This window comes from Equus przewalskii, chromosome 19 (genome assembly GCF_037783145.1).
Source record: "Equus przewalskii isolate Varuska chromosome 19, EquPr2, whole genome shotgun sequence".
Classification (NCBI taxonomy): domain Eukaryota; kingdom Metazoa; phylum Chordata; class Mammalia; order Perissodactyla; family Equidae; genus Equus; species Equus przewalskii.
The window spans coordinates 29174718-29190217 of record NC_091849.1 but is presented as its reverse complement, the minus strand read 5'-3'; the positions used below and the strand labels follow the sequence as shown (position 1 = coordinate 29190217).

The 15500-nt window shown below is 39.3% G+C and overlaps 2 protein-coding genes and 1 pseudogene across 2 annotated transcripts; 1 reads left to right on the top strand and 2 right to left on the bottom strand.

Annotated features, from left to right (window-relative positions):
* Positions 1-576: 576 nt before the first annotated feature.
* On the bottom strand, positions 577-1242 carry LOC103542820 (olfactory receptor 6N2-like). Its single transcript, XM_008509753.2, has one exon. The coding sequence runs from the start codon at positions 1240-1242 to the stop codon at positions 577-579; it is 666 nt and encodes a 221-aa protein (XP_008507975.2).
* A 5672-nt stretch (positions 1243-6914) lies between these two features.
* Positions 6915-7857, top strand: LOC139077168 (olfactory receptor 11A1-like; annotated as a pseudogene).
* Positions 7858-14291: 6434 nt separating this feature from the next.
* On the bottom strand, positions 14292-15224 carry LOC103542821 (olfactory receptor 1f45-like). The gene has a single exon (XM_070583889.1). The coding sequence runs from the start codon at positions 15219-15221 to the stop codon at positions 14292-14294; it is 930 nt and encodes a 309-aa protein (XP_070439990.1). The 5' UTR covers positions 15222-15224.
* Between the last annotated feature and the right edge of the window lie 276 nt (positions 15225-15500).

Genomic DNA, 15500 nt, shown 5'->3' with positions numbered 1-15500 from the left:
GGAAAAAACTGTGCTGTGAAAAAATAAGTATTTTGATCTTTGTAATCGTTCTTGACGGAGGTTAATGTAGTCAAATAAACCAACTTGTTCATTGATTTACTTGTTATTAGGTCAGTTGAATGTAAGAACAACCCTCTGAGAGAAATAAAAAGAATTTACTCTTCTTTGTTTATCTATGTAGAACTCTCAGTGACCTACCTGACCAATGCTGGCAAGTGGGAGAGCTGGATTTCCAATCCAGATGCATGGACTACAAAGTCTGTGCCATTTCCCTGCACTGATATTAGCATGAGATTATCCACCCTTCTGGGGAAGCTGAACAACTGAAGGAACAGGCAGTAAGACACACTGGGTAGCAGGGGAAGTAAGTCTTTCACTTAAAACATGCCTGTAAAATGAGATAACTCACTAAAACCAAATATATGAACTTAACGATTTAAAAAGATACATTGCACAGGTGAAAGGTAGTGGTTAGGAATTATTTTCTATTTGGATATTCCACCAGCTTTGCTTTCTCTGGCTTCTTGTGTGTCATCATCATTGAGTCTCCCTGTTTGAATGGCAGATTCTTTGGGTCTAGGACACTAAGAACTTCAGAGCTTCTTTCACATCCTTGTTGTGGAGTATATAGATGAGAGGATTGAAAAGTGGAGTGATGACTGAGTAGAAGATAGCCACAATCTTTTTGATATTTGGTTCATATTTTATTGCTGGGTGGACATGCATGAAGATGAGAGTGCCAAAGGAGATAGTCACCACAGAAAGGTCAGCTTTGCATGTGGAAAAGGCCTTGTGTTGGGCAGCAGTGGAAACCATGGCTAGATTTGTGGCCAAGATTTGGGCATAGGAAGCCATGGTAAAGACCAGGGCTCCTAAGATAATGACAGTGCTAAAAGCATAGCCCACTACTGGGATGGCATATGTGTCTGTGCAGGAAAGGCAGAAAATCTGATCAGCATCACAGAAGTGGTTGATCTGGTTGGGAATACAGAAGGAGACTTGTGCAAGAAGGAATGAGAGGAACGTGGGGCAGAGAAATCCCACAGACCAGGAAACCCCAGCCAGAATACCACATGATTGGCTGCTGAGTAGCAGTGGGTAGTGTAGTGGTTGGCAGATGACAGCATAGCGGTCAAAGGCCATGGTGGTAAGGATGAAGAGCTCAGTGCCAGCCAATGAGAAGAAGAAGGAGTACTGGGAACTGCAGTTGTAGTTCCATACGACTCTTGGTTTCTGGTGCATTTTTGGTCAAGCCAACAGTTCAGGAACCTCTTCTGGATAAAGCCAAGTGTCTCAGGGGGCTGATATTTCTCGTTCATTTAATGCTGCTCTCCAGGAAATCTGTAATTGGTTCTCAGGGGTGTCTCCCCTCTGGGAAATTGTCAGCCCTCCTTTGTGATAAAGGGAAGGACCTACAACGGAAGGACAGAAGAGTCTTGGAGCTAGAAAAGGAGATTCAGAGTGGAGGATAGAATGGTTCTGTGGAGTGGAGGGTGACAAGCATGACATTTCTAATCAATATCCTACATTATTTCAGATTGAATGCAAGGAGGGAGGGAGTTGAAGCAGGAAACTTCAATATTCTGAAGTGTTCAGTAAATCTTAGCACATATTCTCTTCACCATTTTTTCTTTAATATTGCTATTTCAGATGAGTTTCCTATTTTTGTATAATTCTTTATAACTTAGTTCAAAGGTCCTTTAAATAAAAACTCTAGATTTTGTCTTTATAGACTTTATAAAGATATAATTTCCACTGCATACATTTTTAACTTTTTACCATGTAAAAATTTTACCAGTTCACATTTTTTATGTGTTTCCCAGGTACCAGGTAAACTGTTTTCTTTTTCTATTTTTCAAATTATGAAAATGTAGACATGTTGTAATAAATGGAAAAAAGATGAATCAGTAACATTTATTTTAACCTAGGGATTTAAAAAGTCTCTTTTTCAAAGATATTTAAGGAAATCCCAGTGTTCCTCTGGAATGCTACCGTTGCTACTTTTTCCATTGAGCCTTTAAGAAGTTGATTTTCAATCTTTCCTGCTGCATCTCAACATCTTTCCTTTAGCTATTCTCCCTGGAGATGGAGAACAGTAGATGTTCATGAGGACAGCTTCAGCTGGAGCATGTTATAGAATACGACACCCTCACAGCGATTTTTTCATAGTGGGAATTTATCCTCCTACTTTCTTAGGGGCTAACAGAACTGGGACGTGCTTAAATGAGGTTTGCTATGAATTTTTTTTTAGTTTTTTTCTGCTTTATTATAGAGAAAATTCCAAACAGGATTGAAGAAAGTTAACAGATTAAAAATTCAAACTAAATTAAGATTTATTCACTATTTGCTTTTTGTTTATAAAAATAGCATGTTAAGCAGACATTGAAAAATATATGAGAATAATTTTTTCTCATTCCCAAAGATAAATTAAAATTCAGTTTCGTATATTGCCTCAAATATTTTTTTCTTGGAGCGTTCTTTGAATTTCTTTTCAAGAAATGGTGATAGTTTTAATTGAGGGCTCCCTGCTATAACTTTTACACGTATAGAGCTGAGTCTGTGATTGGCTGTTTTTCAGAAATTAGACAGATATTTTGCACTATTTTCTCTTCCATATCTGTTAGTATGGTGAAATTCATCTTGATTTCAAACTCTTCCTGCATTTTTTGGAGTCCTCAACTCTAAATTCAGCCCCTACCCTCTTCCATGACTGCTCTGTTTTTAAGGGAATAATGGTCTCTTCTCCAGTTAACCCTGCTGTTGCTGTCTTTGCCATTTCTCTATAATCCTCACATCATACTACCTTCTCTTTACTTTCCTCTTTTTTGACACTCTACCAACTCCTTGAAAAATAGAGTTGGGGATGCAGTCATCTGAAAAGCCAGGATTATGTTATGACGTGAAAATAGTGAAAACTATTTCAGTAGTTAAGTTCGCATGTTCCATTTCAGCAGCCCAGGGTTCTCTGGTTCACATCCTGAGTGCCTAGCAGCTTGACAAGCCATGCAGTGGCAAGCATCCCACATGTAAAAGTAGAGGAATATGTGCACGGATATTGGCTCAGGTCCAGTCTTCCTCAACAGAAAGAGGAGGATTCGTGGTGGATGTTAGCTTAAGGCTAATCTTCCTCAATAAATAAATAAATAAATAAATAAAACACTTCCAAGAAAAATCTGGTTGTTGAGAGGGAATACAACCATATTTCCTTGAACTTTGCTAGCAGATTCTGTGACCTCACACACATATTTATTTAAATTAGATGTTCTTGGGGTCGGCCCAGTGGTGCAGCAGTTAAGTGCGCATGTTCCACTTTGAGGACTGGGGTTCACCGATTGGGATCTCGGACATGGCACCGCTTGGCAAGCCATGCTGTGGTAGGCATCCCACATGTAAAGTGGAGGAAGATGGGCATGGATGTTAGCACAGGGCCAGTCTTCCTCAGCAAAAGGAGGAGTTTTGGCAGCAGTTAGTTCAGGGCTAATCTTCCTCCAAAAAAAAAGGAAGAAAAATAAATAAATTAGGTGTTCTATTTGGGAATAAGAAATGAAAATTTTCTTCTGTTTGAGGTCGACTGGCTCATGTACAGGTGGATTACACCACCTTGGCCTCATTGAAAACAGCTCAATACCCTGAGCTCCCATAATATTTATATTTCACTCTTTGCTGCCATTCTCATCTAAGCTGTTGTTTTCTAACTGCATCCCTAGATAAATCTGCGTTGTTCAACATTTTTCAGTGGCTTAATGAAGGTAAATGGTGCCTGGGGATACTGTAATATGTTTCTTCTCTCCTTCCAATGTTGTGTGTGTGTTGGGGGCTTGGTTTTGCCAATACTTAAGTTTTTGTGGATTCTTACAGATTACCACCCAGGGACATATGCCTGTGACCACCGCCCTTTCTTTACCCTCTTGCCTTTGGAGGTCAATATCACTTCCTTTCCTTTGGTTCCCCTTCTTACTCTTAGCCTCATTCTGCATTCCCCAAAAGCTTTTAGAAGATAGTTGCAATGAGAGAAATGATACTATTGTTCCTTTGAACAAAGTTGTGAAATTTATTGCAATAAGCACATCAGTTTCTCAAAAAAAATCATTAAACTTACGTTTGTCTTTGATGCACTGTCCTCTACTCCACACCTTTCTGATTTCAACTAGCTGAAGTGCTATCATATAAAATAAGGAATAGACTTTACTTATGACCTTGAGCATGAATAAGTGAATCTACAACAATTAAATCTTGGTTCATTATAGGAATACACTACTAAGAGTCAGTAGGATCCAATGTTCACACTGACTTTCTGGGGAGGTGGTGCTGGTGAGCTGTTTATTACTGGAGGTCTTCTAGCCTGGTTTGCACACCTACTTCTCTTCCTGGAAAGGAATTCTGTAGAATGAATTTAAGCTCAGATTGAGCTTGGGCTGAATAAATGATCTAGGAGTTAAAGGAGGTCCACAGAGGAGTGTCAAGTTCATATCACAAGGAAGTACATATGGAGTATATGGTAAGGGAATAGGTTCTAGAGGCAGGAGTTAGAGGATGGCAACAGAATCAGTGGGATTTCTAGGTCTTTGAAGTACAGAACCCCTCTCTGATCACTTCACGTGAGCTTGGTTATAGGAGCAGTGGTATTAAACATTAGATATTTAAGGCTTAACCATGTTAGGATTTTGTTGAGTGTGGTGGATATAAATTTTAATCTCTGTGATAAATGAACTAGCAGTCTTTTTGTGGAGGAGAAAGTGCAAACAACAAAATAATGAATGATCAATTAAAGGCAGCACACATTTGCACACTAGGTTTCAACTATGTGGAGTCATTCTTTCTTTCATTCTTGTTACCTTGTGTTTAGCTTCCTTAAAACTACCTAAACGCAGGTTGAACCATGCCACCCTAGTGCTTAAAAGCCTTCAGGTGTGACTTATTGCCAGCAGGATAAAGCTCTAGCTCCTCCTTGTGACTGGAAAGCACCTCCTCCCATGCTCTGGTCCTGGCCCACCACTCTATCCCTGTCTTCCACCATTCTTCACCTCAATTCTAATGCTTCTTCAGAAATGAGTTTCTTTTAATTGCCCTTGGCTACTTTCCTCCTGACATCTGGGTCCCCTCCTCACATTCTATGCTGTTTCTTGCTTCAGTGTCTACTCATGATTTTCTCACTACCTGAAATGCTCTCACCTCCATACTTACCATTTTCCACAGCAATCATTGATCACTTCAGGATGACTCCTTTTCAGCAATGTTTATTGCAGGTTGAACATTAACTTTCTTTTAGTATATTGCAATTATCTGTTGATTGTCCATCTTCCATAATGTATTGTTAAGCTCCTTAAGAATATGGACTGGTTTTAGTTGGCCTAGTATTCTCAGCACTGGTATATCTTCTATAAATTACTTAGAACATGATGGCTCAAGAAATAAAGGGCTCCGTTAGTCAAGAGGCTTCCTGGAGGAGAGGAAACTTAAGCCGGGACTTTGAAGATTTCCTAGTAGCAATAAGCAGAAGAATGGGAAATAAAATTCTGTGCAAAGGACATTTTTGGCCTCAGGCAAAATCACAAAATAGTATGCAGTCAAACGTCTCCCACCCACATTTGGCCCTCAGCCACCCAGTTTCCACCTTTTAGATAACTGATCTTCTAGACTATTTGTATTAAAGAGAACTTAAATTTTGCATGATAATAAATGTAATATATACTTATTAGTCTCACAACCTGTAAAATAAAATTGTTAGGGTTTGGTATGTATATACACATACATGAAAAAAATTCATATATATATATATATATATATTTTTTTTTTTCCTGTAGCTTTCCCCTCTAGTCTTAATCATTTGATGTAATCTCATGTCTTAATATAAACACACACCTCCCTTTGGATAGCATATGAGATCTTTCCTGCAGGTACAAAACCCCATTTTCCAATCCCTAGAAGCTCAATTATATATCTTGGCTTTCATATGTATCTCTCTGCTTGGAATGTTCTGACCACTCTCCTGTCCTTTGCCTGGCCAACTCTTTCAAAACTTAGCCTACAAACTACCTTCTTCAGAGACCCTTCCTTAACCTTGATTCTCACATCCTCCTTGACCCTCAGTCTGAGTTTGGTCTCTCTCTGCTCTCACAGCACCTACACTTTCCCAAACATTGTCATTTATCATATTTCCACTAAAAAATCTTGAATAATTTGAGGAAACTAGAATTTAAAGAAGAGTATTTTGATAATGGAGAGGAAAAACTAGAGACTTGAAGGCCACACAGAAGGTAACTGTATTAAGATAGTTTTGAAGACATTGTGAGATTAATGGTGGGATAGTGAGGAGGGAATATATAAGAATTTTCCAAGGAACAATCAATGAGATTTCACTGATTGGGGGATGGGGAATGAGAGATGGTATTAAGATAAAGATGACTATGATGCAGTAAGCTTGAGAATCAAGGCAGAATTTTCACACCACGCAGTGGAGTTGGCTGTGGTTGGGGAAGATACAAGAGGTTGTTTTTGAACATGCTGATTTTGAGTTGAAGCACAGACATGTCTAGAAGGCATTGGGAGGATATTACACAGTTGCACATGAGGAAGACTATATCCCTGGTTATACAGATTAGAAGGATGGGATTTATTATATCAGAGATAGTAGATTGAAGTAATAGGGTACAGGGCTCTGAAGACTGCAATTGTGAATTTGGATAAACTCTCTTGAGCCTTGAAGAATTGTATAATTCAGGAATGCAGGGAACGATAGGAGTTAGAGAACAGAAACCAATTCAAAAGGGGACAGGATGAGGACTTGTGTAGTGACTTGTTTTGGAGACTCACTCTTCCCTTTTTCATTTTAGCCATGCTTATCTCAGACTTGTGTAGAAGGTATAGAACTGCACTAAAATTCCTCCCTTAATCACTGCCAGGTAGAAAGTTGGATGATCCACATGGAAATTGTCTCCATAAGAAACCAAACTATTACTGAATTTGTCCTCCTTGGTTTCTCTGACGTAGCTGAGCTGCATCTCCTTTTCTTTATTGTGTTCACTCTCATCTACACCTCCATTATCATAGGGAATATGCTAATCATTGTGGCAGTGGTTAGTTCCCTGAGACTCCACACGCCCATGTATTTCTTCCTGATTAATCTGTCCTTCCTGGAGATCCTCTATACCTCCACAGTGGTGCCAAAAATGTTGGAGGGCTTCTTGCGGGAGGCAGCCATCTCTGTGGCTGGTTGCTTGCTCCAGTTCTTTATCTTTGGTTCTCTTCCCACAGCGGAATGCTTCCTGCTGGATGTCATGGCATATGATCGCTACTTGGCAATCTGCTACCCATTCTTGATGGGGCCCAGATGATGCTTGGGGCTGGGGCCATTGGATGGATTTCTGGCTTCATGGTAGATGGATTGGTTGTGGCCCCGATGGCCCAGCTGAGATTCTGTGGCCCCAAACCCGTTGACTATTTTTACTGTGACTTCGCGCCTTTGATGGGCCTGGACTGATCAGATCCCAGCATAGTGCAGATGACAATATTCAATCTCTGTGTGGTCTCTCTCACTGTTCCCTTTGGACTTATTCTGACATCTTATGCTAAGATCGTGGTAGCTGTGCTGAGAGTTCCTCCTGGGGCCAGTGGCAAAAGGCTTTCTTCACATGTTCCTCCCATTGAGCTGTAGAGTCCACATTCTAGGGAACTCTCATGGTCTTGTACATTGCACCCTCTGCTGTCCACTCCTAGCTCCTCTCCAAGGTCTTTGCCCTGCTGTATACTGTGTTCTCCCCTCTCTTCAATCCTGTGATCTACACACTGAGGAATAAGGAAGTTCATCACGAACTATGGAGGCTTTTCTAGATTAAGCAAACTGAGACGCTTGATTGAAGGAGGATGGTGGTGAAGATTTTCTTTGGACTTTGCATATCTCCATTGGGATGTCTGCCAGGGTTGGTTGTGGAGGAATAACTTTGTTCTATTCTGATGTTTACCTGTGAAATGTTCTACATTTACTCTAAAAATGAGGATGGTAGAGCTACAATTTTCTAATGATAACTTAAAAACTTTTGCTTTTATCTTTAATTTTTTTCTTTATTAAATAGGCAATGGATATTTAATATAGAAAATAGATATACAAAAATAGGAACACAAAGCAAACCTAGAAATATTGGCTACATGTGTGTGTGTTTGTGTGTGTGTGTATACACTTGTTGGTTCATGGAAGTTTGTAATCTGGTTTTCCACTGAATATTATGTCTTGAACATCCTTCTATTTTGAGAAATATGTACTTATTTATTCTTCTGGGTTTCTTTAGTATGACTAAATGTGATTTGTTTAAATGATCTATTCTGTGAATTTTCGGTTGTATTCAATCCTTTCACCGTATGAACATAGTTTACATCCAGATTTTCCTATAATAAACTCCTAGGAGTTAAATTGCCAGGTCTGAGGTTCACATGTTAAAAACATTTAAAGCTGAATGTACTTTATTTATGTTTAACTTCTCTATTATAGAAAATTTTAAACATACACAAAAGTAGAGAGAATATATTAACCCCCATGTAACCGTCATCCAGCTTCAATATCAATATTTGTCAATCTTGTTTCGACTATCTATATTTCCTTTTTCTGTAAAATTTTAGAGCAAATTCCAGATGTTGTGTAAGTATCATTTTGTGTAAGTTGTGTTAAGTGTGTATGCCATAGGCAAGTATTTACTATGCCATCTGACTGATAAAGACATTTTTAAAAAATGTGCCAACCCTGCCATTATACTTAAGAAAATTATCCTTATTTCCACAGTGTTATCTAATACATAAGCCATGTTCAAATTTCTCCAATTATCTTTAGGTAAATTCTTAAAATTACGAGGCAAACAGGGTTCACATAATGTATCTTATGATTCTTAGTGCCTTATTTCAGAGTAGTCCTCTTCCTGTCTTGGTTTTCACATCATTGAGTTATTGGAGAAACTTGGTTATCTGTCCTGTAGAATGTTCCACATTCTAAGTTAGACCTATTGATACTTATAGTTTTGCTTAACATCTATTCTCATATTTTGCATTTTATATAAACTTGTTTTGTGTCGATCTCAGCCTATCAATAGTGATGGGAATGCCTCGGGCACTCACCTGGGCTGGTACTACCTCTGGTGAGCCCTCAGAGACATTTTCCTGACCAGAGACAATGTTATGGCTGGCTGGCCCTTGTGGTTCTTATGATTGCAAGACACACTTCAGCAAACCCACTAGGGAATTATGAAAAAACAAGATTTGTTACTCATAAGTCCTAGAAGGTACATGGCATGCCTGGGGCCACATAGAGAGGTGTTGGGTAGAGAGAGAGAGAGCATGGACCTGGGGTTCTCCCTTCACTGGGGTCAAGGGTGTGGTGCCTAGGGTTTTTCAGGTTCACTCTTTGTTGGTGAATTTAAAACATGAGTGGGAATTAAAGCTCAAGAAGGGAAAAGCAGGGTCACTTACACAGTTAGTTAGGTCGCCCAGAGCTTTCTAAAGGGGAATTTCATGGGTGGGGTGGCCCGGCTCTTTATCTAATTGTGTAGCTGGCAATATGTTTCAAGGTGGAAGTCTTTGAAATATATGCCCCAGCAATCAAAAGGTTAATGTTGTGTACTTATGTTATAATAAAAAATGCTAATTCTCAGGCACACTACAAAACTGATATTGAGTTAGAAGCTTCCTTGGATCTTAGTTAACTTTTTAACAGGATATCCCAAAGTTACTGGTGTTTTTTCTTTCTTTCCTTCTTTCCTTCTTTCCTTCCTCTTCCTCCTCCTTCCTTCCTTCCTTCCTTCTTTCCTTCCTTCCTTCCGTCCTTCCTTCCTTCCTTCCTTCCTTCCTTCTTCCCTTTTTTCTTTCTTTCTTTCTTTCTTTCTTTCTTTCTTTTTGGTGAGGAAGATTCACCCTGAGCTAACATTTGTGCCAATCTTCTTCTACTTTGTATGTGAGTCACTGCCTCAGCATGACTGATGAGTGGTGTAGGTTTGTACTCAGGATCTGAACCTGCAAACCTGGACCACCAAAGCTGAGCGCTTAGAACTCAACCACTATGCCACTGGGTCAGCTCCCTACTGGTATTATTTCTAATGCATCATCTCGTGAGGCACACAGTGTTTGCTTGTCCCATGTTTAGTCATGCTATTTATGCTATTGACCAGTGGATTCAAGTGGTGTCATTGTGATCCATGTATTCTTCTGTTCCCAATCAACCTTTCACCTAATATTTTTCGCATCCATCATGAAAGTTGGTGACTAATGCCTAAAGTGATTTAATCCTTTCAACATTTTTTTCTTTTAATGTTTTAAATATGTAAATTGCTGTTTAAAATCTTTGTCTGTAGATTCCTACATCTGGGCCACATCAAGTTTAGTTTTATTAACCTCCTTTTTTCTTGAATATTGATCAGATTTTCCTATGTCTTTGTATGACCAATTTTTGACTGAATACAGATCATTGTAGAAACTCTGAATTCTGTTATCTTCTATAGAAGAATATTAGGTTTTGTTCTAGCAGATTTCAAATCAGGGAGGATCATCTTGAACTTGAGTAGGCTTGGTTTTATTCTTTGGTAGTATGGATTTGTGGAAAGTGCAAGGTGCTTTGGAAGCATGTCTACTGTGCCATGACTCACTCTCCAAATGCTCTCCTCCTGGTAGGCATAGTTAGGATTGGGCTTTAGCCCATCTTAGGCCAGGTCTAGAGTAGGCCTTACTTAAGGATGTGGTTTTTACTCTTAAGGCTTGGATTTTGCATCAGGTTGATGACAGGGGAATTAATGAGATTTCAGTGGAATTTCCCCACTTTAGCAGAGCCAGAACAACATCCCCTACTGGTACTACTCCTCTTCTAGCCTTGCTCCACTTCTAGTGTCTGTTTAATTTTGATCCTATAGCAGCTTCTCTCTGATAATTCTCGAATGATCTTTCGAAAAGTCACAGCTCACAGTCATCTCACCCCATTCAAATGTATCTTGGGTCTCCTCTGCAGAGACGTCTTCTCTCTGATGTCCTGTCCTATGACTTTCAGTTGCTTCGGGGGCCCCAAACTTTGATTTCTGCTTTCTTAGTTCAGTGGGATTGCCCATGTGTTGATTGACAACCTCAGCAGTTCCCCAGGTGAAATTAAAAACTGGCACTTGTACACAGTAGGGGCAAGGAGAGACTGAAGGAAGAGGCAGACCACTCCAGACTGGTAGGTGGCAATTTTAACAAGCCTTATAACTTACATACAAGATCCATCTTGGGCAACCACAAGACAGGTAATCTACACACCCACGTGCCAGAATTTTAAAAGATTATATAGAGGCTTAATGGGATTCAGTCATGTACATAGACTAGATGATCTCAACAACACTTTACTCTCTTAAGGCTGCATCCTTGAAAAAGCAACTAGTGTGAGCAGAACTTAGGCAGAACACACATTCCAGGGATAGGGATGGAGGTAAGGAGCCTCCCCTTGCCCAGGGCCAGCTTGCAGATGAACCAGCAGTCACATTCTCTCAGTGATCTCTTCCAACACCATTGTTCTCTGCTTGCATTTCATTTCTTTGGACCATAGTCAGGAAATTGTACCCAGGTAGAGAGCTGGGTGATTATGCCCCACCTTGTGAGCTTTCTATTTCAGGGTTCACAGGCTTGTATTACCTGCTTCTGATTGCCTGAACAACTGACCAAATGTTTTGTCCTGTTTTATAGTTATGTATGATGAGAGGATAGTCCGGTACTGGTTAGTCCATCATGCCCAGAAGTAGAGTGCTTCATATTTTGAAAAATGGTTTTCTTGTAGCAAATACCTTATTAGACTGTTATTATAAGAAATTATGTACCTGAATCTAAGTTTTTCATTGGTGAAGGCTGATCATCCTCTTTAGTGCTTCTCACAATTCCTTTCTTATTGTAGGTGCTCAATATATACTTTCAGAATTGGATTAAATTATATTGAACGATGTTAAGAAAAATGAGGGTGGGGAGAATTGTAGTACTGATGATGGTAGACAGGTATGAGAAGTGCTTAGTGATAGTTATGGGTCAAGACCTTGTTCCAAAATACCAAGTTGTAACTATGGTACTTTATACATGCTAACCAAAGTAGCAAGATGCACAACCATATATATGTGTGTGTGTGTGTGTGTGTGTGTGTATTTAATTCAAAATACATAAGTCTATCTCTGCTATCTTGTTCTAGGTCAAGGTATTATAAACTATTAATAATAGTTGAACATCTGTATTTATAACAATTCTCACCCTAAAGACTCCAGACAGAGAGTTCTTGCATTCTCTCTCAGAAACTAGTTTTTATGGGGAAAATCTTTTCTGTATCTATATGATTTCCCTTATCTTTCTTTGTTATTTTCAGGCTAGTTAAATCTGACCTTTGGTTTCTGTCCTCAGGAACCCCATAATATATCTTCTAATGAGGTACTGAATGGACTTGGTATACATCTTAACCTGCTACTGATGCCATAAATTATTGTTGTCATCATTGGGTTCCTGATTCCTTTTTGGATGTTTGACCTCTGTTGCTCACTTCTACAACACATAGAAGCTGGCTTCTCTTAGATACACCGTTGTCAGTGGCATCCAGAATCCAGATGAAGGATAGACACTCAGAGAAAGAGAAAAATGTTTGTAGTCACTGGATGCTGAGGAATAGGAGAGACTGCTTCTAGGACCAGAGGACATATGAACTTGGATTATCCAGTCAACACAGTAGTCTGCCTTATCTATGGGGGATATGTTCTAAGTGGATACATTCCCCCAATGGATACTTGATACCATGGATAGCACTGAACCTTAAATATACTGTTTTTCCTATACATACATACCTACGATAAAGTTTAACTTATAAATTAGGCACAATAAGAGATTCACAACAATAACTAATAATAAAATAGAACAATTATAACAATATAGTATGACAAAAGTTACATGAATGTGGTCTCTGTCTCTCTCAAAATATCTTATTGTATGTATTGTAAGTCAGGGTAGCATATACAGTCTAGATAAGCTGGACAAAGGGATGATTCATAACCTGGGTGCTGTGGAGTGAAAATAGTGCATAACTTAAAACTTATGAATTGTTTATTTCTGGAAATTTCTATATATTATTTTTGGACTATGGTTGACTTGGGGCAAGTGAAACTGTGGAATGTGAAACTGCAGATAAGGAGGGGCTACTGAAATCATTCATTTGAAAATAAGTTTTTTGGAACGTGTGTTATAAGAAATCATTAGATTAGAATTCAAAAAGAAGTATTTAGTTTTAGATGATCCAGGAAGAAAGTCTGTGATGAGCATAGGTCAGATGCAGATGCTGAACAGACAATCCAGTTTGAGAGTCTCAGAAGTGCTCTTGCTAAGTCAGAGCTCTATCTAACCCATGAATATAGTTCAGTTGAATTAGTCATCAGGTCTTTAGCCAGACCATATCATGCATAGTGTACAATAATGTGAACTATAGGAAGTGGTTCAAATAAACACAATACAAAGTCTCTGCTTGGAAATAATACATGACATATATAGAAAGACAAGTCAGACATATAAGAGTGACTGATCTAGTTAGAGTCCATTATCTTTATAATGCAATGCAATTAATGTCTCTGCATCACCCTGTGACAAACTATATCTGAAAGAAGAATCCATTCATTGATCGATGCTTAAACCATTTTTCTTTTGCAGAACAAAACTAATAAATAAACATACAGAAAATACTTTTGTTCTATTACAAAAGAGAATATTTTTTAAAATTCTTCTGCTTTTACCTATCTTCCAATTGTCAACCATAGGTACCAGAACCTCCTCAGAAATTCTCAAACATAGCACAAGTATACGTATATAAAAATCATCCTGAAAAATGAGGAATTAAAAGGAAAAAACATATAAGACAAGTTTCCATTCTTTTACTTATGGTGATGGTACTGGTGGTATTAATCAGGATAGTACTGAAGATGGTAATTTGTATGGTGACTCAAGTCAACAAAGGTAATTTTGCTCATAATAAAGTTGAATGTGAGGATCTTCATTATTAAATCACTGATAGAAATGACAATGGTGGTCCAAATGGCAGTAGTGATGGCAACAGATGATCAAATTTCAATAACAGTATTAGAAGGCAAACACTAACCAAAACACCCAGTGGAGTGGGACCTAGAACCTAGTTATTCTGATTTCTTTATCAGTGTACTTCCCAATAGATTATGTGATGCTCTGTGATAGCCTTGGTGTTAAATGACTCATTTTGTAAATGTGGTGTTGCGACGAGGAGAAATTTTTCCCAAAATGTTTGTTTACAGGGATTATCCCTAATCCCAAGAACTCTCCATGCCCAGAACCCTTTTTAGTGAACTTTTTACATCCTTATTTCTCAGACTATAAATAAAAGGGTTGAGTGTGGGAGTTACCAGGGTATACATGACAGCAGAAACCAGCTCCCCAGAGGAGCGAGAAGTTGATGTGGGCTTCAGGTATGTGGCAAAGACTGTGCTGTAGAAGAGGATGACCATGGAGAGGTGGGAGCTACATGTGGCCAGGGCTTTCTTTTTCCCCTGAGTTGATGGAACCCTAGCTACAGCATGGAAAATATGGGCATAAGAGCTTACAATGCAGAGGAGAGGACTGATTCCTAAAAGTGCTGTCAGAACCATCATCAGGTCCTCATTGAGGTGAGTATCAGAGCAGGAAAGCCGTAACAGTGGGTAAAAATCACAGAAAAAGTGAGGAATCTCTTGATTAGTATAGAAGGATAGTCGGGTTAGCAACAAGGTTTGAATCAAAGAGTCAGAGTATGCCACTCCCCATGACCCACCCACCAGCAACCCACATCTGCAAGGAGTCATTAGCAGTGGATAGTGCAGAGGACGGCAGATGGCAGCGTAGCGGTCAATAGCCATGGCAGTCAAAAGCAGATTGTCCATATTAGCAAAAACAACAAAGAAATATAATTGGGCTAGACATCCAGTGAAAGAGATGAATCTGTTGCTGGTCCACAAATCTTCAAGTATTTTGGGGACTGTGGTGGAAGTAAGGCAGACATCCACCAGGGAGAGCTGGCTGAGGAAGAAGTACATGGGAGTGTGGAGATGGATGTCTGCAAAAATAGCTAGGAGAAATAGCAAGTTTCCTAGGAGACTCAGCAAGTAGAGGGCCAAGAAGAGACCAAAGAGGAACTGCTGTTTCTCTGGGTCACGGAACAGCCCCGAGAGGACGAAGTCAGGGTTCTTGCTGCAGTTCATTCTGGGACTAGGTGTGCTGCAAGAGAGGAATCAGCGTGAAGAGGATTCACTCACCGTCAGGAACTGAGTGGATAGTAACTGTAACCTGTCTCTTGGCAATGGGTTTCCCTTACACAACCAGTTTGTGGAATGGATAAAGAACTAAAATAGCAATGGGAGGGACAAGAGTTGGACTTCATAAAGGATGGTAAAAGTAATGAGGCACAAAGACAAAAGAGTTAGGGGAACAACAGAGGCTTCTTGGAGTTCTTAAAGTGTAAAAGAGTTCTCTTAATTAAA